General features: G+C 42.2%; 1 protein-coding gene across 1 annotated transcript in view; it reads right to left on the reverse strand.

Annotated features, from left to right (window-relative positions):
* The window catches only part of ildr2 (immunoglobulin-like domain containing receptor 2), a 137951-nt gene extending 119298 nt beyond the window's left edge, over positions 1-18653 (reverse strand). Inside the window, exon 1 of the mRNA XM_041210879.1 lies at positions 18532-18653. Within this exon, the coding sequence (XP_041066813.1) occupies positions 18532-18653 (122 nt within the window). The remainder of the gene's footprint in view (positions 1-18531) is intronic.
* Between the last annotated feature and the right edge of the window lie 6265 nt (positions 18654-24918).

The raw sequence follows: 24918 nt of genomic DNA on the forward strand, positions 1-24918 counted from the left end.
GCGGCCACAGAAACGCCTATCTGTTCCCCTTACACTTGAATCCCCTATAACTATTGCATTCCCACACTTTTTACTCCTCCCCTGTGCAGCAGAGCCAACTGCAGTGCAATGAATTTGGCTGTTGCAGCTTTCTCCTGAGAGGGACAGACTGTTACCCCCAACAGTATCCAAAGCAGTATATCTGTTTGGCAGGGGAATAGCCACAGGAGATTCCTGCATTGCCTGCCTAGTCCTCTTGCTTTGCCTGGTGGTCACCCATTCCCTTCCTGCCTGTGGACTCTTAGCCTGCGGTGAGATCACCTCTCTATACGTGGTATCCATGATACTCTCCACCTTGCGAATGTTCCACAGTGTCCCCAGCTGCTGCTCCAGCTCCAAAACCCAGGCTTTCAGGAGCTGCAGCTGGAGACACTTCCCGCACATATGTTGGCCCCGGGCACTGGAAATGTGCCTGGCTTCCCACATAGAGCAGGAGGAGTATGCCATGGCCTTGAGCTCTCCTGCCATGACTTACCCCTTTAAATTAAATTAAACCTTTTGGAAGATGCTTAATATCAATTACTCTTGAGCCCTTCTTCCCTGCTTCTCATTACAGAATATAGTCCCTACAAACGATGAACCACAGAACAAGATCTAAAAAACTATAAGCAATAAAAATAGTAAATGCTTACCCGGCCACACTCACGGTACTCAAAGGATCACTTCATTCCCTCCTCACCGAATACCCTCAGACCCCCTGCTCTCCCAGCTCCTCTTCAACTCCCGGCTCCTCTCGCGCTCCTCTTCAACTCCCGGCTCCTCTCGCGCTCCTCTTCAACTCCCGGCTCCTCTAGGTGCTGCTGACTGCCTGGCCCAGAGTCCCCCTCTCACTCTCTCCTCGTGTTATACCCGATTGAATACAACACAGCACAGCATAAAGAGGACACATACACAAGAGGAGACAAGAGAATGAAATGGGTGCCTTTCTATTTACAATGGCGAGAAGTATATACATGTGGTAAACAGCCGTGCCATCTTTGTGCTCCTAATATTTCATCTTCCGAACCCTACCGCTACATCTTGGTTTGTCCCTGACATCCACAGCGGAAGTGGAGGCAGCCTGTAGATTGCTATGCCCTTTTGTCTGTGATGACTTTGGCAGGCATCCTCTAGAGGGCCGAGACCTGCAAGGACCCGGCCTGCTTTGGGTCTCCTGCCGTGGAGCAGGTGCACCCTCCTTGGCCTGAGGAGCTGGTGATGGAACCACAGGAAGAGGGGGTTGGAATCGGCTGGACAGTCCCGGAGTCACCTGAATGGATGGCCCCGAGGTGTCCAGCTGCTGATCCTCATCCCTATGGGTGTCTGAGGGCCCCTGGCTGACTTGAGGGGAATGGGCAGCTGAAGTGAGATCAGGGTGCCCTGCACCCATCTCGAGTAGCCACTGATGGATGCCACCAATGCCTACAGCGATGGAGTGCAACTCTTGCAGCAGCACAGGCACTACGTCCTGGACCAAGATCTCCATGGCAGCTGCCATCCTACCAGTGTTGACCTCGGTGCACGGAAAGGCCGGTGCTATAACCTCAGGCTGAATGCGGACGGACTCCTCCATCGTACGTTGCAATCTGTGGAAAGCAGCTAACAACCATTCCTGATATTTCCCTGACTGTTGCTGAAGCTCCACCAACTGAATTGGGACCGAGTCTGGAGGCTCGTCATCTGATTCAGACTCAGCATAATCGTGGCCTCCAGCAGTCCTCCAAGTGCTGGCTATCTTGGATGTCCTTGCCTCTGCCTGCTGTGGACCAGATTGTGTGCTGTGCTCACCTGTTTGTGACTCTGAGGCTGCTCTAAAACTAGGTTTCATGAGGTGTGTGTCTGCGTTGGTAGAGGGTGAAGGTGAGTGCTGTTTTTTGCATCCATTTCTACAGTATCCCCATCTGAACTGCCTTCAGGGCTGGAGATGAAGGCCTGGCTCCAGGGGCACTTTGCAGAGATGACTACAAAAAGGAGCAGAGAAAATTAGTACATGGCAGGCGACTCAAAAACACAAAAATGGGCTCACAGTTTCATTGTCTGAGCATCAGCTGCTGCAGAATTCTCACTTGGGTGTGCGCCTCTGACCTCATCATTGCCAAATGAGTGGTCCCCAGTCCTCTCCAGCCAGCTCCTCAAAGGGAGTGAGGGATTTTATCTCTGCCATTACTCCATCGGCTTGGGACCTCTTTCTTCTAATGTGGGCGAGCTTGTCCTACAGATGGAGAGTTTGAGAGCAGGATACATGCCAAGGCAGAGGACAAGGATACCTGCCTTGTGCGGGTGGAGAGTGGAACTGTGCACGTGATGAGAATGTGAACAACACAGGATATGAGCACAGATGGAGATGTGAAGATGTGTGTGAGAGTGTGAATGGTGATGTCCCTGGAGCTGGCAGTGTGTGAAGTCCTTGTGCAATGTCATCCTGTGACTGGGCTTGCGAGTGTGTGACTTGAGAACGATGAGCTGGTTGACTTACGCTGGTGAAACGGATGAGATCATTCATCCTCTTTCTGCAATGAATGGCTGACCTCTTTTGTGCAGCTTTGACACTAACCACCATGGACACTGCCTCCCAGGCTGCTGTGAAAAGGTTCATGGACCTCCTCTGGCCATCACTGGGGGTACAGCACATCCCACCGGGCTTCCATGGCCTCCAGAGGGCAACCCAGCGAAGCATCACTAAACTTGGGCATGGCAGGCTTCTTTGCTTTGGGGCCTTTCTCTCTTCTGGAGCAATGCTGGGATGAAGAAAATGAGAAGGCTGTGCGTGGATATGGTTTAAATATGGCACCTGGAGCGATGATCCGCTGAGGTCATGGTGGGGCGAGCGAATCAGAGACTGCCCACCCACGATACGACATGTTTCCTGCTGATGCATATTTAATGAGGTGGGAAGCAGACAATACAGTATGAAAACCCACTATTGTCACTGGAAGGAAACATGCCGCTTTTTGCGCCCGCCAGCCTGCACTTTAGAGCACGGAGGGAAAATCCTGCCCATTGTGAAAATGACATGCATATTTCATAAAGCAAGTTTAATTTTTTTTCAATACTGTTAACCACTCCCAGTTTTTAACCCACTGTAAAAAAATACACATGAGCACAAAAGTCAGTCAGTAGATCAATTCGAAGTCTGGAAAATGGATGTACTTGTTCCCTGATGAAGTTAAAGGAAGGACCATTTAATCCAACAGTAAGAAACGAAGCCCTATGATGGGAGTAGAGAATAGTGATACACTTAATATAGACATCTCTCAGATTAAAATATTACAAAACACCTAATACAAACCTCCATTTCTATACTGTCAATAATACTTTCTGCATTCAATGCTAATACCAGGGATAGAGCCCTCAAGGTCATTGTATGATGAACAATGTTCAAATACTGAGCAGGAATTATGGATTTACAGTTATTTTGAACCAAGAACGGTCTCTGTGGAATAACTTGCCCCATATTTGTTACAGTGTACAGGCAGTATCAGACACTTTGTGATTTTTTTTGTGCTAACAATTAGAAATGATGTTTGCGCCAAAGAACTAAAGAAACTCCTTGGCCAGTATCAACCGCTCCTTGGCTCGAGTGGGTTCCATGGCTCCCTACGCTAATCTTCAAAACCTTAATCTTAGAAGAACATTCCTTTCATCTAGCAACATTTTGCATTTTTTAAATCTAGGTCCCAGAGGTGAAAGAATAATATTTTGAACCAACTACAACTGCATTACCCAGTTGTGCCTTAGCCAGTAATTTTGCATCACAGCTCAGCAGTCAACATTAAGATGTGCATATTGAGTGTTTGCCAATTTTGAGAAATAACAAAATGATGCAACCTCACCAGATATTTTGAAGAATACTCAAGTCCAGAGTATTATTCAACATTTGTAACAACTGTGAAGATGTCACTGCTGCAAAGATTTTGTAAAAAAAATTGCTGTGAAGAGATCAGGCCTCTATGAATATGGCACCGAAATGTAGCAATTGTAAGTAATTCTTCTATGATTTGCTATCTTGAAAATAAATTGTTGTTTAAACTTTTTAGATGTTTAGGCTGGTCACAAACTTATTAAAAAAAATGACAGTTGAACTACATTTCCATTGTCATGTAGCTGAAGCTGTTCTTAACTGTTACTAAACTGACAATTTTCCTCAATCTCTCTACGAGAATACATTGTGCCTTTAAGACTAACACAAAGTTCTTGTGTCCTTTATTGGGCTGAACATAGTGAAGCAGAATGGAATGTAGGACCGGAATGAATGTTTGTGTTCCTTTATATCTGAATTAATTAAAACATCATAAAACTTGGAGCAGGGCCATTGCTATTGTTACATAACTGGAAAATGTAAATTAGAGATGAATGATTTTGCTTTCCATAATTGGATAAGGCATCATTTGTTAGAGTGAAATTCATTTTTCTCCCAAAGAATTTGCTGCATTTTCCATGTTCAGATGTTCTTTTTAAGTCTCCCTATAAGATGCACCATTCCCTGACAGAGATGATAAGTGTCTTTTCCCTAGATTTTAGCCTAAGCCTCACTTAAGTTAATCATCAAACGTAGTGAAAGACTAGACTAGGTGCCCCATGATTTTCTCTTGCTTCTCTTAAAACAAAAAGAGTGAGAATGGAAATGGCAATGTGCAAAATGATTGCACCATTGAGTGGCAGAGTGCTCTGAAACACTAGGTCACCATTTTAAACACTATACCTTGAACACAGAAATTGCATTGGGGACATAGTGTTATAAAGCACCACATTTAATGGTGTTAACAGTCTGTTTCTTTCTCATCTCTGGAAATCAATATGGAAGGAACATTGTACAATTGCTCTCCATAGAACATACATGCTTGCATTAAATTTAATTCTGAAATCTTACCCTGGATGGAATTTTTTTTTTTAATTATGAGAGTCAATAAATCATGCTCTATAAATATAGAAGAGAGAAAAATATTGATTGAAATAACAGGCAGATCCTGAAATTGACATGAAACAGAAATGAGAAAAATGTGAAACGAGGTCTAACAGGACATGCTTACGCAGAGCTGATATTGGTTAAAGTGCAGTAATTGAGAGACGATGCTGGAATGTAGGTCTGATTGCAAAATGTTGCAGAAATAATCTATGCCTAAAACTCTTGCTTTAATGTTATTTAACATAAAAAACTTGTATTTTGCAGGAATCATTAATTCAGGTATGCAAATTATTGCTGACCTACCATGCGTATTCAGTCATTTTCCTGTTGCCTTTTTAATTACCAGCTAAAAAATGAAAATGAATACAATACTGCAAAACTCTTCAATTTATCTCTGAGTAGCTGGACAGGAAGCCCCTAAAATTGATCCCCAGTGTGTGCTGAATTAACTGAGCTCCACCAGGGCAGTGGTAGATTAGCACAGCAGCAATTAGCTTTGGTGTCCCTAGATTAGTAATGAGAGAATTTGATGAGAATTCCTTGTTTGCTATGAAGAACTGAGCACAAATGCAGCTGAAGAGAAATTATTCTATATTAAAATAGATCAACATAGCTGTAGTCTGCCATACCCTTACATTGTTTTTGATAATTTATATCCCATCGAGGACCAACTAAAAATAAATCATATGAGGAAAGGATTGAATCAGCTTTAATGTCCCCATCACCAAATTACTCAGTAACACTCACCGTCAAGGTGAATTAACCAAATACACATGATGAACTCTGTTTCTGTCCACAGATGCTGTCTGGCCTGCTGTGTATTTCCAGCATTTTTGTTTTTATTTCAGATTTCCAGCATCTGCAGTACTTTGCCTTTGAATTAACTATTAATTGGGTACCAGGGTGTGCCCATCACATATTCAACTCCTTCTTCTTCTTAGGCAGTCCCTTGGAATTGAGAATGACTTACTTCCATTCCGTTTCGATGAGTTCTGAAATGGCTGATAAAACCAATGTGCAATCTGCAGACTTTGCCACATGCGAGGCAGGTGCTGTTTGAAGGGGTAGAGGTTTGGGCTCTGATGCCTCAACTTTGCCTCTGCAGGCTCCTGAAGTGTCTCGATGCATTCAGGGCCTTCCCAGGTGAGCCTTCTCCATTTTGGTCAGTCACGTCTCCCATGAGTTGGCATGGATGTTTGACCTCTTCAGAAATGCTTTGAGGACAGCCCTGAAGTGTTTCTGCTGTCCTCCTGGGAGTTTTCTGCCATGACCGAGCTCCGAGTTGAGCAACATAAGTAATGCCACAAGAAAATTAACATAGAAGGCCTCCAAGATCCCACCAAGGTGGCCCTTTCTCAGTCAGTGCCTCACTGCCAACCTCTTGATCTGCAGCCATCAAGAGCTATAGTGGGATCCTTGTGCCTGAACAAACCTAAAGTTCACCATAACAAGCATCTGAGAAGAGGTCCTTAGTCTCTCTACTAGGAAACATTTTGACTGGTTCAATGAAAAGAACCAACAGAAAGAGAGCCTAATTGAGTGTAAACACAAGGCTTCCTTGACTGTACACTTCACTACAGCTCAAAGAAAATCAGCAGTCCCATAAGTGGCTGAAAGCAGCGTAAAACCTGTGACATAAAGAAGAAATGGTGGTCAGAAAGTGCGAAGGGAGATACTGCAACTCAACAGACACCAATGACTTGTGTGGTTTCTTCAGTTCAGTCAAGTAGATCAAGTACTCAAGGGTCCACCCCGCTGAGATTCAGTGATGGAGGGGTGAAGTATATTCGAGGCTGAGGTAGACAGATTTTTAATCAGTAAGGGAATCAAGGGTTATGGGAAAAATGCAGGAAAGTGGAGTTGAGGATTATCAGATCAGCAATGATCTCATTGAATGGTGAAGCAGACTCAATGGGCCAAATGGCCTATTTCTGCGTCTACGTCTTGTGGCCTTATCATAGATTATAGTCTTATGGGAACTCATCAAGGACAGGGAAGCAGTCAGTGCTCACTGGAGACAATATCATGAAGAACTCCTCAAACGAGGCTCTGCATTCAACTTGCACATTCTCAACTCCATCCTCAATACCCCATCCTGGCTTGATCTCAACACTAACCCGCTCCGGAGTGAAGTTGAAAAAGTCGACAGTTGAAAAACAAGGCATCCAGAGAAGATGAAATTCCTGCTGAAATTCTGAAACACGGCGGGGATACATTCCTGGCCAACCTCATATCCCTCACTTGGGAAGAAAAGCGCATGCCGGGGATCTCAAGGATGCTATGATCATGACTGTATTCGAGAAGGTAGACAAATCTGATTGCAGTAACTGCATATTGAGCTATACACCCCAGGAAGGAGTAAATAGTTTGTGAAAGCATGGGGAGAAAATTGACAAGAAAAAAAATAATTTGCAGCGAAGAACAATAATGGAATTTATAATTGCACACTGTCCTGCCAAGGGATGAGTCTGTGCTGAGGGTGTGGGGCCACACTAATGAACTGACCCAACAAATGTGGTCTCTCCAAGGCCTGAACAGACAAGTGCTCTTTGGGTATGCTCCGCCCATCAGGCAATGGGGATAGGGCAGGAAAATTAATCTCAATAACTCCTCATTAAATCCCCGGTGAGGTCACTGGTACTCAATGTTTCAATGCAATAAAATGTGCAGAAAAAAGATTTTTTTTAAGAGTTAATCATATTTATTTTTAAATGCTTGCAGTACTAATACCAAAACTCCCACTCAAGGAGTGGGAGTGTTGTTTCTGGGAATTGTCTATGAGGTAGATCACTTTAGCAATAAAATAGCTTGAATCTGCTGAATGTTTTTGACAGTTTTGAAATATAGATATAAACTTATTAGAACAATTACTTTAACAATCTAGAGGTGTTTGGGGTTTCAAATTATATTTCCATTGTCAAAAATCAGTAACTTGAACATGACAACTTTGTTTGTAATGCTGAGAAGCTCTATCCACTATGAAAATGACGAGAGCATAACAGTTATTAATGAAATTCCAACTAAAGACAAAAGATCACACAGGACACTAAAGAAACACAAGCAGACAACTGTCCATATTATGGACACATTGATTAACATTAAAATGGTACAACAACTTAACTCAGTTTTCTGAATTTTCTTCCACCTCTCCTCCTCTGCATGCAGTTGCTTAGCATCAACAGTTACAGGTCCGTAAAAAAGTAAAAGTTGATGCTACAAAACAATTTGTGGAGGAGTAGTGCACACTTCCCATGTCACCTTTGCTTTACTTAGCAGGTCTCTGTCATACTCTTTTATTCATTTTCAGCACCAGTTTAAATAAAGAATTATTGATGGCAGTAGGAATTAAAGATTTGAGAAGGTATGCATGGTTACTGCTCCTTACTGGCTAGCGAGGGGTGTGTGACAGCAGCCCAGTATGAACTCTATATCCTCATTCTTCTTGCTCTGTAAAAACCCCATGCCCCTATGGCAGTGCAGTGTGGGTATTGATATTCTGATGCACTGCATCCACACAGTGTCTCAAAAGAATATTTATGAATACAGAGGTTATAATAGTGATGGTTCAGTGGGTAAATACATTACTTGGTATACAGAATATTATATAGATCAAAAAGCTTTCCAATTTAATATTTGGTCTTTGCTCAGCAAAGCAGTAGTAGAAAGGCTGGGCCAGGTTTTGCAGTCACTGGTAAACAAATGGTGCCAGACATACATTATACTTACTCTAGGCCACAGACTCTGTGGAGCTTTGCACTGGAGCCTACATGATTATAAAGCCTTTTCCATTTAAATAGGGTGAACAACTGTATATCTCCTTAATCAATGTTATTGAAGAACAACTGTTATTAAGCAACGCAGAACATTTCAGTGCTAAATTGTGTTCAGAAAATGAAATAAAGAGAGAAATAATACAGGATTAAGAAAGAGAAAGCAAAAACATACATATTTTTAAAAATGTCCACCAATCATGAAAGGGTGAAGGAATTAGACTCAACACTTGTAAAAATGATTTTTTTTTTAGTTCCAGACAAGCTGTTTGGCAATAATTAAGACTTAGCATGCAGTAAAAAAATTCCTTATGCTGGAATGACCTAGCCCTAACTTTTCCTGGCATGTTTAGTGTTGCACCTATTGCATCAGTACAGAAATGTCATTGTGTCAGGAAGATATAATAATTATCATAATGTTATTGGAATTTATTGTAAAATAGAGTAATAGTGGGATGTGTGTTTGTGAGTGAGAGTGAGAGAGAGAGTGTGAGAGTGTGAGAGACTTAACTGGATTAAATGCAGCTTGTCTGAAGGCTTTGGTATAAACATGGGGGAAGTTTAGAATGTAAGATAATGGGACATTTGCGTTTTTAAATAAGCCAGACTAGATTGCTTTCAAAAGAGGGAGTGAAATGTGTCATCTAGCCAAGTGAAGTTTAGAAACAGTGTGTTTATTTTCCCCAAAGATTACTGGTAAAACTTAGTGCTTTGAGAGGTTTTTATTATCAGGAAGATAAAATCCAAAGACATAGTGAAACAATGGAAATTTGCATTCAAAGGGAAAATATGTATAAAGGAGTGAAGGCTGTGTGTAAGAGTAGGCACTTCAAGATCTTACAAGTGTGAAAAGCCTTCAGAATCTTTGCCTCAAGCTGCTATCTTCAAAGGACTGGTTAAGAAATCTCACTTTGAATTCAACTTGTTCAGGGTATCATGTTTCTTTGCCTGGGTCTTTTAAAATCTGCGTGTCTTGCAGTTGCCTTAATTAAAGTGTAGATTGATTAGGAGATTTAGAAGTTATCTTAGTAGCAATGTGTAGATCTATGTATGTATTTAAAAATCATTTCTCTTAATGTTTAATCTAGTTTTGTAAAATCTATAAGACTTGGTGGCCTTATTACTACTGAATTCAAGGTACTCATCTCAAAATTTATACAAACTGCAATGCAAGTTGTAACAGATGTTTCAAGTTTCCCTTTGGGATTTGAACAACTCAGCGTTTACCACTGGCTGTGCCATAACAATTGTATGTATTTGAATGCAGAGTCTCGTAACAAGGTAGTGTTATCACGAAGCTCCTGGAAGAGCAAAGTAACTTGGACAGCAATTTCATGATTTCTATGTCTAACCACACCGTTTATGGAAAATGCTGTCCAATTTACACTTTAATAATGGTGAAGTGCTTTTAACAAAATATGAGCCACTACATTTGGCTTCAGTATCTCTCTGCTGAATGTGAGGAACTCAGTTAAGGTGACTGCCTGATAACACTTAGTGCTGTGATGCCTTGTTAATTTAATAGTCTGCTGACTCTCACTATTAAAGGTTCACATATAAAGAATGGGAACTTGGAGGAAATAAGACAGTGAGCTCCTGGTGTCCTTGGAGCTGCCTCTCATGAGGCAGTCACTCCAGATGTGCAGAAAAGAAGAGGAGAATGTTGTTGGGGAAATAAGCTTGGAAAGTAAAAGTAAATGAAATACTTTCTCAACAAATTGTGAAAAATTTTCCAGCCTTGAACTAATTGTCTTAAAAGTGTTTTAATATTTTCTTTCACAATTCACATTAGCTAAAGTGGTAATTTGGATCCAAAATTGTCTCAGTGGCAGGAAGCAAAGGATAATGGTCAATAGGTAACTTTGTGACTTGAAAGCTATTTCTAGTGGGGGTTTCACAGGGCTTAGCACTGAGTCCCTTGCTTTTTGTCATAACTATGTATATTGATGATTTAAACTTAAATGAAGGGGGAATGATTAAGGAGTCTGCTGGTGGTATAGAAACTGACTGCACAGATGGTAAGGAAGAAAGCTGTAGATATCAAAGGACTGGTCAAGTGAGCAGAAAAGTGACAAATGGAATTCAATCCAGAAAAGTATGAGGTAATGTATTTGGAGAGGGAAGATAAGACAAGGAAATACACAATAAATGCTAGGATATTGAGAAGTGTAAAGGAGCAGGGGGACATTGGAGCACATGTCCACAGATCCTTGAAGATAGCAGGACAGATAGATAAAGTGGTTAAGAAGCCATACATAATACTTCCCTTTATTAGTGGAGGCAAAGAATGTAAGAGCAGTGAGATTATGCTGGAATGGTAGAAACTGCAAGTTAGGCCACATCTAGAGTATGGCTTATGGTTCTGTCACCACATTACAGGAAGGATGTGATCAAACTAGAGTGGTGGGGGGGGGGCGGTGGTGCAGAGGGGATTGATAAGGATGTTACCAGGAATTTGGCTATGAGGAAGGATTGGATGGTGGGAGAGGGTTGTTTTCCTTAGAACAAAAGCAGCTGATGGGAGTTTTAATTGAGGTGTACAAAATTATAAGGGGCCTAAAATAGAGTGGATTAGAAAGACTTATTTTCCTTAACAGTGAGGTCAATAACCTGGGGGCAGAGACTTAAAGTAATTAATAGAAGAATTAGAGGGGGTGGGGATGAAGAGAATTTTTTTTTGCCCACGTGGTGGTAGGGGGTCTGGAAATCACTGCTTGAAAGGAGGAGAAACCATGCATTTGAAAAATACTTGGCTATGCACTTGAACAGCTATAACCCACAAGGCTACAGACCAACAGCAGCAAACTTGGATTAGGCTGAATAATACTTCTTCAGGCAATACACATCATGGGCCTCTTACTCTGCCATAATTTATGGTTCTATGATTTCTGGAAAAGCTCTCTTCCATTTTTCACCTTTCCAATTTTCTTTTTCTACTGTTCTGCTGAAGGTAATGACACATGCAGTAGATGGTTCAATAGGGAGAGCTGTCTCACAGACTAGTCAAGCAACAACCTGACGTAGTCATCCTCACGGAATCATATCTTACAGATAATGTCCCAGACCCCACTATCACCATCCCTGGGTATGTTCTGTCCCACTGGACAGACCTAGCAGAGGTGGCAGCGCAATGGTATACAGTTGGGAGGGAGTTGCCCTAGGAGTCCTCAACATCAACTCAGGACCCCATGAAGTCTCATGGCATCAGGTCAAATATGGGCATGGAAACCTACTGCTGGTTACAATATTTCACCCTCCCTTAGATGATGAATCAGTGTTCCTCCATGTTGAACACCACTTGGAGGAAGCACTGAGGGTGGCAAGAGTGCAGAATGTACTCTGGGTGGGGAACTTCAATGTCCATCACCAAGAATGGCTTGGTAACACTAGAACTGACCAACCGGGCTGAGTCCTAAAGGACATAGCTGCTAGACTGGGTTTGCGGCAAGTGATGAGGGAACCAACAACAGGGAAACATACTTGACCTCATCCTCACCAACCTGCCTGCTGCAGATGCATCTGTCCATGACAGTATTGGTAGAAGTGACCACCGCACAGTCGTTGTGGGGACGAAGTCCCACCTTCACATTGAGGATACTCTCCATTGTGTTTTGTGGCACTACCACTGCGCTAAATGGGATAGATTTTGAACAGATCTAGCAGCTTAAGTCTGGGCATCCATGGGGCGCTGTAGGCCATCAGCAACAGCAGAACAGTACTCGAACACAATCTGTACTTCATGGCCCGGCATATTCCCCACTCTACCATTACAATCAAGCCAGGGGATCCACCCTGGTTCAAAGAAGAGTGCAGGAGGGCATGCCACGAGCAGCACCAGGTATACCTAAAAATGAGGTGTCAACCTAATGAAGCTATAACACAGGACTACTTGCATGACAAACAGCTTAAACAGTAAGTGATGGACAGTGCTAAGTGATCCCACAACCGACGGATTAGATCTAAGCTCTGCAGTTCTGCCACATCCAGTCGTGAATGGTGGTTGACAATTAAACAACTCACTGGAGGAGGAGACTCCACAAATATCCCCATCCTCAATAATGGGGAAGCCCAGCGCATCAATGCAAAAAATAAGGCTGAAGCATTTGCTACAATCTTCAGCCAGAAATGCCGAGTAGATGATCCACCTCAGTCTGCTCCGGAGGTCCCCAGCATCACAGCTGCCAGTCTTCAGGCAATTCGATTCATTCCACGTGATATCAAGAAACAGCTGAAGGCACTGGATGGTGCAAAAGCTATGGGCCCTGTATTCCGGCAATAGTAGTGAAGACTTGTGCTCCAGAACTTGCCACGCCCCTAGCCAAGCTGTTCTGTACAGCTCCAACACTGGCATCTACCTGACTATGTGGAAAATTGCCCAGATTAGTCCTGTACACAAAATGCAGGTCAAATCCAACCCAGCCAATTACCACCCCATCAGTCTACTCTTGATCATCAGTAAAGCAATGGAAGGGGTCATCAACAGTGCTATCAAGTGGCGCTTGTTTAGCAATAACCTGCTCACTGATGCCCAGTTTGGGTTCCGCCAGGGCCACTCAACTCCTGACCACATTACAGGCTATGGTCAAACGTGGACAAAAGAGCTGAACTCCAGAAGTGAGGTGAGAGTGACTGCCCTTGACATCAAGACCGCATTTTGACCAAGTGTGGCATCAAGGAGCCCTAGCAAAACTGGAGTCCATGGGAATCGGAGGAAAACTCTCCGCTGGTTGCATTCATACTAGCACAAAAGGAAGATGGTTGTGGTTGTTGGAGGTCAGTCATCTCAGCTTCAGGACATCACTGCGGGAGTTCCTCAGGGTAGTGTCCTCGGCCCAACCATCTTTAGCTGCTTCATTAATGACCTTCCTTTCATCATAAGGTTAGGAGTAGAAATGTTTGCTGCTGATTGCACAATGCACAAATTCAAGACTCCTCAGGTACTGAAGCAGTCCATGTCCAAACGCAGCAAGACCTGGACAATATCCAGGCTTGGGCTGACAAGTGGCATGTAACATCACACCAAACAAGTGCCAGGCAATGGCCATCTCCAAAAAGAGAGAATCTAACCATCATCCCTTGACATTCAATGGCATTACCATCACTGAATCCCCCCAACCCCTCATCAACATCCTGGGGGTTACCATTGACCAGAAACTGAACTGGACTAGCCATATAAATACAGTGGCTACAAGAGCAGGTCAGAGGTTAGGAATTGTGCGACAAGTAACTCACCTCCTGACTCCCCAAAGCCTGTCCACCATCTATCTATAAGGCACAAGTCAGGAGTGTGATGGAATGCTCCCCACTTGCCTGGATGACTGCAGCTTCCACAATACTCAGGAAGCTTGATACCATGCAGGACAAAGCAGCCCGCTTGATTGGCAGCACATCCACAAATATTCACTCCCTCCACCACTGATGCACAGTAGCAGCAGTGTGTACCATCCACAAGATGCACTGCAGGAACTCACCAAGGCTCCTTAGACAGCACCTTCCAAACTGAGGACCACTACAATCTAGAAGGACAAGGGAAGCAGATAGATGGGAACACCACCACCTGGAAGTTCCCCTCCAAGTCACTTCACCATCCTGAGTTGGAAATATATTGCTATTCCTTCATTGTGGCTGGGTCAAAATCCCGGAACTCCCTTCCTAACAGCGCTGTGCGTGTACCTACACCACATGGACTGCAGCAGTTCAAGAAGGCAGCTCACCACCGCCTTCTCAAGGACAACTAGAGATGGGCAATAAATGCTGGCCCAGCCAGCGGAGCCCATATCCCATGAATGAATAAAAGAAGTGAGTTTCCCTCCAATTCCTCACCTAAGAGCCAACGTTTCATCTGTGAGCTAGATAGTGAATGCCAATAATTGATATTGGATCATTACAGATGAACACGTTTTTGTTCTCATCTAAAATTAATACAGAAGGGATTACTGAACAATAATTAGAAGAAATGTCAGAATTTGAACTTACAAGACTGTGCTCCATTTTATCTTTAGTTCAACAAACATCAGGCACAGACCTTCAATTTTCAAAAGCTAAAACTCAAATGTAAACACAATGGGAAAAGGGAGAATAAAATATTCTGTTGAAAATATTACTGATGGTAAAATAGACAAACAATGGAGGACAATTCTGGCCAAAAACCCATTTGAATTCACACAATATAGCTAAATACCATATTATACTTTGGTGTGCAAGCATTAATGAAACAATATAAACTGACGTAGGGAGATATAATTCCAAAGATATAAAACGGGAAAGAGAATTAGAAAGTTAGAATATGTAACATAACAATCAAAAACAAAGATTGGCACATGTGCAAGAGACTCAAACATTCACAAAGGCAATATTCTGATGAACAGTGTACAAAACCTACATGAGCAAAAACAATGCAAGCATAATATTTCTTTCTACCTTGTATAAAATGGCCAAAATCCTAAACGTGGTCCATACTTATATAATACATAGACTATTGAGCTAAATAGAATCAGTTATCCTGGAGGTCACCAGTGAACTGGATCAGTCATATCAATATTTTGACTGCAAGAGTACTGCAGAGGTTGGGTAGTCTGTAACATGTGGTTCATCTGCCGACTACACAAAGCTCTTCCACCAGCCATTAGGCACAATTCTTGAGTGTATTTTTTAAATATGTGACGTGATGTTGTGCTATGAGCAGTCACATGTAATTATATCCATCTGATTGATAGCTCCAAGAGGATCGTATGGGCTGGGTAGCTTCTCAAAATTAGTAGTCTTTGCATTATTTTTCATAATGTAACAGTTTAAGGAGGCTGCCACCTTCTCAAGGGCAATCAGGGATTGGCGAATGAATAAATTTTAAAAAGTTTAGCAATAGGTAAAAGCAAATGGGCCCAGCTGCCTTTTTGGTTGACCTCTCAGTCTACCTGCCTTTGCCCTATCACCTCAATGCCTGAATATTTCTGACAGAAACACATCTTTTTGCTTCTTCACATCATTGTCCTATGAGATTCTCATAGAATCATTATGGTACAGAAGGCCATTCAAGCTCCATTTTGTTTCCTTCGCATGTTTCAATTTTTCTCTTATTTTCACTTTCAGACAGTAGTACACCTGCTGTGGGCACATATTTTGTTTCTTTGTTTATTTTTTTGCCCCACCACCATTCCCTTTGGCCCTGGAAGACTAACTCTTCTGTCAGTCAATCTGTTTTTCACCCTATCAGAGACCTTTCTTTGTCCTTGTCCCACCCACCTCTTGCTCAAAACCAGTTACATTTCTAACTTTTCCCAGTTCTGATGAAAGCTCTTTGACCCGAAACGTTAACTGTTTCTTTCTCTCTCCGTCTCTTGAGTATTTCCAGCATTTTCTGTTTTTATTTCAGACTTCCAGGATCCACGGTATTCTATTTGGCATTTTAATACCCAGTTACAATTGTTTCCATTCCTCCAGGAACACCAGTAAAGTTCCAGTGGTCCTACAAAAGTTTTGTTCTAGCCAGTTACAAAGTTCAACAAAATAATTGATTTGAGACCATTGGAAAGTATTTGTGTAGTTTTTGTTGCAAAAAAAAATGTTCTAGACTAAAATTGGAATTGTGTTTAAGGGAATGTATTAACTTGCTCAGACAAGCTCCGAATTCCGAGATACAATTCTCATTATTGATGCTCAGTTGCAGTATTCAGAATTTCTGAACTAAACATATAATTTATTTGGGAAAACAAGGTTATCTAACACAATAGTCACACTGCAAGGCTTTGCGTGTATGATTCAGTACATCATACGAGTCTTCAGAATGGCATGAGTCACGAAGTGCGCTTTAGAAATAGCATATTGTATGAATATTCCAGTAATTGAGATTTCAAATCTTTTATAGTCTCTAATAAAAAAATGTTACTGAAAATTTCGAAGGTTTTTAATTTAAAACGAATGGTCTCATTTTTGTTGAAAATTGGAATGAACTATCAACTGGCATATAATGTTGCTACAATAATTAGCATATATTATATATAGCACATATTATAGCATATATATTCATGGTTTTGGTGCGTATAACGGTTTAATTCATTCTCGCAAATTAATAACTTTGCTCTGAAGGATAGTGGACAAGTGCCGATTTTCAAATGAAATACTAGAGACATGGTGGACCATATTAATAAGTAGAATTGCTACTATTTAACGTAGGCAGGTAGAGAGACGATTAAAGGGTAAATTGTGAAACATCCCTAAAATAGCAGGTGATCTAGTACACGAGGTACGGAAAGAACGATAAACTCGTCGTTGGACAGCCATGTTCATTCATCGATTTTTTTTTGCGGGAGCTAGCGGTACCATCGCATTTACTATGAAGTTAACGTAGTTTAACTCTTACCTGCCAGGCAGAGAATGGGTATCCACCATGAGAATCCAGGGACCCGCATTTTCAGCGCCTTTTACATCCCAAATATTTTGTTAGAACTCGATATAATTTAATCTCCGATTATTAATTAAATTCCGATTTCCCATTGTAATCTCTCTCACTGCGTCGCTCTGTGAAACTGACAGACACAGAAGTATCAAGCCAGGCTTTAACTGGCACCTGTTACTCATCTACTGTGGCGAGGGGTGGGCATTTGCGTGTGTCTTAACACAAACAGATCTGCAAAGCGGAACGTGGCCTTAACCATTCAGATAAATATATGGCTTCCGTTTTGTTTCTTTAACAGTTCACATAAAGGCTTGAAATAATGTCGAACACACACAATAATTCAAAGTACGAGTATCTCAGATCCCCCTCTCTAACGATGGACTTTTCTCATCACATGACTTCATTGATGCTGCTTTAAGCTGTGCTGTAGCTGAAACTGACAGCGTTACAAAACATGTTACAATATATGCAGCTAATAAACTGCAGCCCTTTTCTATTCATTTGACAATTATCCTATTTTTATTACTGAATTTCTTCAAGCCTTTGTTTTTTATGGGTTTGTATGTATATATATTTTATATATAATAGATCTGAATTCTAATTAAAATGTACAAAGCACAGAAACTTCCGACTGTATAACACAGTTTTTAATTACTCTGAAACTGTGTATACTAATATATAAAGCCACTTTCCCCGATGTTAATTTCTTTAATTAAGAATGGCCGCTACATTATTCCCAATTTGAAACCTTGACGGTTTACAAACTGTATTAGATTAAAATTTGTAACGCTTGTTTACTTTTGTGATCTATCTGTATGTACAACATACAGGGTTACTCAATTTTACTGCTAAAGTGCAGTGAACTTGCAGTATTCAGAGACTTATCATCCAGCAGGGGATGGCCAGAATTCACAACCTTGTCAGGAAAAAAATGGAACAATAATCCTGATTCTAAATGCTACATTCCAATCTACTGGACTCCAGAACAACAGAAGCTAAATACAAACTGAGGTCATTCTGCCTATTTTAACTCATCCATTCAGCCAAAAAAAACCTTACAATTCATCCTCCTTTCTGTCATCTTGAATCAATTGAAGATTTTGCCTCTACTACCCTTTTGCATGTCGATTGTTCTGGGTGTGAACGTGTTCTTCATATTATTAGTTCGGATTTGACCTTTCACCACCTTTAGCCTAAACACTTTCTGACTCAGTAGTGCCATCAAACAAAGCTTGTTGACCAATAACATGCTGACCAACAATCAGTTCTGATTTTGTAAACGCTACGGGGCTCCAGACTACAACACAACCTTCCTTGATCCAAATATGTATGCAAGAGCTGAATGCTAGCAGAATGGTGTGAGTAGTTGCCCTTGACCAAGCAACCTTTGCAACTTCGAGGTCAAGGAACGTTCAACCGCCCTCCACTGCTTGGGTTTGTACCTGACACATGGGAAGATGATCATGGTTTTTGGAGGGCAATCAAAGTAGCCTGAGGACATTGTTGCAGGAGGTTCTCCCCGGTCAACCATCTTTGGCTGCTTCATACATGGCCCTCCCTTCATCATGCGGATAGGACTTCAGTTGTGTGCCGAAGATTCTACAGCAATTAACTTAATTCCCAATTCTGCCAATATTGACAAAACCCATTCCCAATGGGACTTCAACAACATCCTGGATTCATTTAACAAGAGGAAGATAACATTTGTGCCAAACGTGTGGCTGGCAATGACCATGTTCAATACCTCCCCCCTGACCTTCAGCAGCATCATTATTACTGATTCCTTCACCATTCACTTCTTGGGAGTTCCCAATGAGTGGAAGATTACCTGAGTCAGCTGTATCAACACAATGCTATAAGGACAGGTTGAAAGCTGGGTATTCTATGACACGTGACTCCCCTCATGATCCCTCAAAACTTCTCCACTACCTACAAGACTCAAGTTGAAATAATGGAACACTTATCATGGGCTTTGATAGGTCCAGCTGCAACAGCAATCAAGATGCTTGACATCATACGAGACTGAGTATTTTGTTTGATTGGCATCCCTGATATCTACTAAATATTCATCCCCTCCATCACCAGCACACTACCAGTTCTGTGTACTATCTACAGGGTGCACTGCAGAAAACCTACAGGGTTATTTTGACATCACCTCTCTTACCTGCAATCTCTAATGGCCAGTGTTACGATCCCTGTAGAGACCAACAATTTTAAGCAAGAGTGACAAACTTAAAGGAATTGCACAACATGATTTCAAGTTTTAAGACTTTTACTGTATCAAACAAACTAAAATTAACAGCAACTAAACATTACTTAGTAGGTAGCTAATATTCTAAACTATAGAAATGATAACCCTCATTCATATCTTAACAAGACTGATAACCTCAGTCTTACAGCATGCTTTCCACAGGATTACAGTCTTTATAGAAAACAGTCCGCAGTCATTCCCAGCTTCCAAAGGGTTCATTTCTCCCCATTTCGCTGAGTCATAATGTCCCATGACCATTGTACGGCCCTTTCCTCAGTTTTCAGAGAATTCCTGAACTGACTACCAGCAGTCAGATCCACTCCAGTGATTTCTGCTCCTGGCCTTGTTAGGGAAAAACTTCCAGTCTTTAGAGTGCCACAGAATTTGTCTTTTCGACCAGAGATCATCCTCCCTCCCACGTTCTGTCTGGTAGCTTGCAGAGGAATCGCAGCAATTTCCTCTCTGCTGACCAGATTAGCTGCACCTTTTGTAACTGTAAGACCACTCTCTCTCTCTCTCCCTTTCTGTCCAAAAACTCTGAGACAGAAAGTCTGTCCACAGTCAGGCCAGCTACTTCTGCTTTTGATTTCAGGTGTGAAATATGGCATGTAGGTTCGGTATGTCTTAACCTGGACTCCCTATCCCTACAGTAACCATCATCCTGCCAGTTGCCAGGCAAAGTCCAATCCAATTCACACCATCCCCCTTTTCCAAGACATTCTGTTTTCCTTTAAATTAAAAAAGGACAATTTAAACATAATCATCTGATAAAACCCTACATTTCTAACACTAGAATTACAGAGCTGCAATGTCATCAGAATATCTTCATCTCCTGGATCGCCTCCAAATCATATACTGTACTATGGGGTGAATCTTACAGGGGGGCCTTTTGCTCACCACCCAGCCCCCATTAGAAAAGTCAGCTGTAAACTGACTGACTTTAAAAAAGGCTGTCCCACAGTGATAGTACCATTACTCATGACCTTAACAAGCTTAGAATGGGACTTTCACAATCTAGTTGGCTGGCAGCTCTTGTAGTCCAAGCAATGCCAGAGCTCAGCTGTGGATACTGGTGTGACTGCAAGCAGTCCCACAAAGAAAACAGCATGGGTTCCAGACTCAGCTGAGTTTGGGATCTTTTGGGTGGAATGGGAGGAGGGAGGGGAGTTGGTTTCCGGAGGCGGGGTGGGTCGCAACAAATACGGGGTACCATCTCAATCACACAGGGCACCCCCAGAAGAGGTACACACCCTTTTTCCTTCCCGCTTTTTCACCAGTGTTGGTGAAAAAGTGGCCTTCCCACTCTCATTCACATTATGGTAGCGGAGGTGAAATTATGTCTTTAATTGCTCCTTAATTGGGCAGTTAAGTGTCTCTATATTCCTAAAGGCAGGTGGGGACCTTACCCAATCACTATATTAGGGGGAATAGGTTGAGGGTGGGCAGGAAGGTGGTGGGCTAGCTACCTGACATATTTTATGTGTCTCCCCACCAAAAACATACCTGATTGGTGGAGGGGTTGTAAAATTCACCTCTATGAATATATATTGTAATTCCTTCAATATCGATGGATCAATATTCTGGAACTGCCTACATCAGACCATTTTGGGAGCACTTCCAGCACAAGGAAAACAATGGTTCAAGAAGAAAGCCCACAAATACCTTCCCAGGGCAATCAAGCATGGATAATAAATATGGGCCTGAATTTTACGTTTGGCAGGCACCCGATTGGCTGGCCTGGGAACGGTCTGGAAATGGACCGCCAACCGTGATTGGCCCCCGACTGTGATTTCACGCTGGCTGGCCAATTAACATCCAGCCAACGTGAAGCGCGCTGAGAAATGCTCAGCGCTGCCTGGGTTGGGACAGGAAGAGGGCAGGTGATGACGTCACCGCGGGCACGGATGAACGCGACGAGAAAGCTCCCTTAAGGCAGACAGCTGCCTCAGGGAGCTGCAGACCTGAAAATCATCAAATGAAGGTTTTAAAAGTTGAAAAAAAGTGTCCATGCATCATAATTAATCACCTGAAAATAAAGCTGATAAAAGTGCTGTCCACAGATATTTAATTTAATTTTATTTCATGACGGAAATTGAGGTTTGGTGAAAAATGCAGAGTCCGCCTGGCCAATTTGCCCATCCGCCAACCGTAAGGTTGGACGGGCCATGAGAAATCGGAGACAATAGCGCCAATAATGGGCTTAATTGCCCTCTTGGTCAGTGTGCTTCTGACTTTTGCGCATGCCCGCCAAGCAAAATATCGAGCGAGTGCTCAATGACATCGGGACACTCACCCGATTTTCTGCTCGCACAGGTCAGGCACGCGCCCTCCCACAGGATGTAAAATTCAGCCTATGGCCTTAGCAATATTACCCACATTCCAAGAACAAATTAAAAACAAGAAAATGTAACCTATTAAGTAATGAGTTCACTGTCAACCCCAGGCCATTTTTTGTTTCATCTTTATCTGTGTACCATCCAAAGTTTTCATATATTACCCATGTCATTTCCAATGTGCAGTATTTTACAGTTGTCCATATTAAGTCTTATCTTCCACTGATCTGTCCATTTACAAATTTAATCCAGCTCATTTTAGTGTTTCCTCAAATTGGCTGCCCTCTTAATTTAATATTGCCAGTAAATTTATTACATTGCATTCAGTTTCTGAATTAGTCAATGATTTCGATTGGAAACATTAAGAGTTCCAACAATCATTGCTGGGGCACCCCATCCCCTTTTGCACAGCACATAGTCACTGCTTTCTTTCCTGCAGAAAACTTCTAATCCATATTCACTTTGAACTCGTAATACTTTCAACTTTTGTAGCAGCCTTTCCTGAGGAAGTGTATCAAAGGCTTCTTGTTATTTCTTCAAATAAGTAAAGGACGCTGAACAGGCACGAATACTTCTAAAACTATGTTTTGCTATTCATTCAGATATTATTGTCTGATAGTCTTCACGTTTCCCATTGAATTAATTTCACTATATTAATAGTTATTGATCTAAGAGTAACAGGTTTGTTGCCTGGTATAGATACATCACCATTTCTAATTGACCATGGGCCATCCCAGATTTGCACGAAATGTGGTAGTGGGCGGGTAAACAGTTTTATCTGTCGGCTGCAATAGCAGCTTTTCACGCCATATCGCCCCAAACCCACCACATTAGTTATGCATTCCTGGGAAACACGCCACTTCGATGGTGGACGGGTTCTCATTCGTCTGCCACGCCATCACCTCACCGCTTCATCACACCTGGTGCCATATTTAAAGTCCAGCCATGTGCACATATGTCAGTGCCTCCAGCCCACAACTACTGCAGGGAAGATGTCCATGAAAGGCAAAAAGACTGCAACACCCAGGTTTAGTGACATGCCACTGGAACACCTTTTGGAGGCTGTGGAGACCTGCTGCGATGTCATCTACCCCCGCTCTGGCCGCAGGATGGGCAGCACCATGACCAACCAGACTTGAGATGTGGCGGCAGTGATGATCAGTGCCAATGTTGCACAGAAGAGGTTGGCCATCCAATATAGATAGAGGATGAATGATCTTATCCGTGCTGCCAGGGTAAGGCCACCATCTCATCACTCTAACCTCACACACTCAAGCCCATCACACATTCACTAGCATCTCACACACTGCAAGCTCAAGGGACATCAGCACCCATTCTTACACACACCCTCACATGTCCATCTGGCCTCATCTCCTCTGGAGACTGCCCCCTCAGCCCTCACCATTTTGAGGCCGCTTGCATAGATCAACAGGTGCCCCACCCACATCCTGGATTACCCACCTTCCGGAGTACAGTCCTCATTCTGCAGCCTTTTCCCTTGCCTGAGGCTACTTCCCACTTCTTCCGCTTTGCCAAGCAAGCCCTAGCCCGGCAGCCATTGAAAAAGCCGCCCACACATCTGATAGGTAGAGACCTGCCCGTGAACTCCCCTAAAAGTGAAGTAGTGCAGTCTGTGAATCCTGGTACTGATGACTGCAAGTGCTGACCAAAGCAAAGCAGGCAAACAAGCCTTGAAGTCCCGAGCAAAGTGCAGCCAGGTGCATGTCGCCTATGTACTGTTGTGAAACATGTTGGCGTATCTTCCCGCCGACGTGGGCAGACGATCTGGGGGGGAATGACTCTGACGGCCATGCCTAATAATAATATGCTGATGTATTACAATGAGGTTCCCGACATCCAATAGCAGAGAATGTGCCCACCATCGGTGGGCTGAGCTGATGATTGCAAACTGGTTTCACGCCATTGTGAAACCAATCGCGCCATATTATCCGTTCACGCCACTGAACACGCCCGATGCTGGTGCGCACAAAAAATCCTGACCTATGTGTATAACTTTAGCCAGTTCCCAATCCACTACAACTCCCCCACATTGTAGCTTCCTCATGATGACTATCAACACATCATCTCTTATCTCTTAGTACCCTATGATATTTATAACTTATCATCAAGAATTTATTTGCTTTAATGTCTTTAAGTTTGTCTAGAATCTTCATCTTGCTGATATGGAAGTCCTTTAATCCATTTAGATTATCCCTGCTCATTGAAAGGGTGAATTTTTTAGTGCATCTTAACCTTAAACTAGGTTTCACCAGTTATGGTGGAAGTTTAGGAGAAGCCTCAAGCAACCTCATGCCATAGTCTTTTCTATGAATACTTTGAGGAGGTAATTGTTGAAAATGTGACCTCTTCTCTGTTTGTCCTTAATTTCTCTCCATTATGATCCTCTGAGGTATTCTGAGGTATTTACCCTGGCCTGATAGTCCTCCAATATGACGTGTTGCTACTGACATTTAGATTTGAATTTAAAACAAGTAATCCAGGTACAATGTTATAATTCCCGTAACTTTTAAAAAGAGATGTGAATTCCTAGTGATTGACTTAAAGGAATTGCATTACAAGATTTCACATTTTAAGACTTTTACTGTAACAAGCGAACCAGAATCAACCTGAACTAAACATTACTTAATAGGCAATTGATATTCTAAAGTATAGAACAAGCATTCCTTATTAGTTTCTTAACATGACTGATAACCCCAGCCTTGTTTATAAATTTTGCCGTATTCTCAGCAGAACTGTAGGCTATACAGGAACTGCTACAAATTTACTTCCAGCTCCAAGAGACTATTCTAGACCTGATAGTGTGCAGTGAGGCAGGATGTATTAAGGACCTCATAGTAAAGGAGCCTCTGGGTAGCAGTAATCATAACATGATTGAATTTTGCATAAAATTTGAGGAAGAGAAGAGTGGGTCAAAGACTAGTGTTTTAAACTTAAATAAAGTTTACAAAGGTATGAAGAATGGAACTGGCTAAAGTGAACTGGGAAAATAGATCAAAGGGTAAATCAGTACAAGTATAGTGGCAGACATTTAAGGAGATATTTCATAACTGTCAGCAAAGATACATTCCAGCGAGAAAAGAAGATTCTAGGAGATGAGTGTGCCAACCATGGTTAACTAAAGAAATTAGAGATAGCATCAAATTTCAAGAAAAATGTACAATTATGGGAATTTTAGTGATAGGTCAGGAGATGGGACAAGGATGACTAAAAATGTAATAAGGAAG

The sequence above is a fragment of the Carcharodon carcharias genome, chromosome 18 (genome assembly GCF_017639515.1).
Source record: "Carcharodon carcharias isolate sCarCar2 chromosome 18, sCarCar2.pri, whole genome shotgun sequence".
Taxonomy (NCBI): domain Eukaryota; kingdom Metazoa; phylum Chordata; class Chondrichthyes; order Lamniformes; family Lamnidae; genus Carcharodon; species Carcharodon carcharias.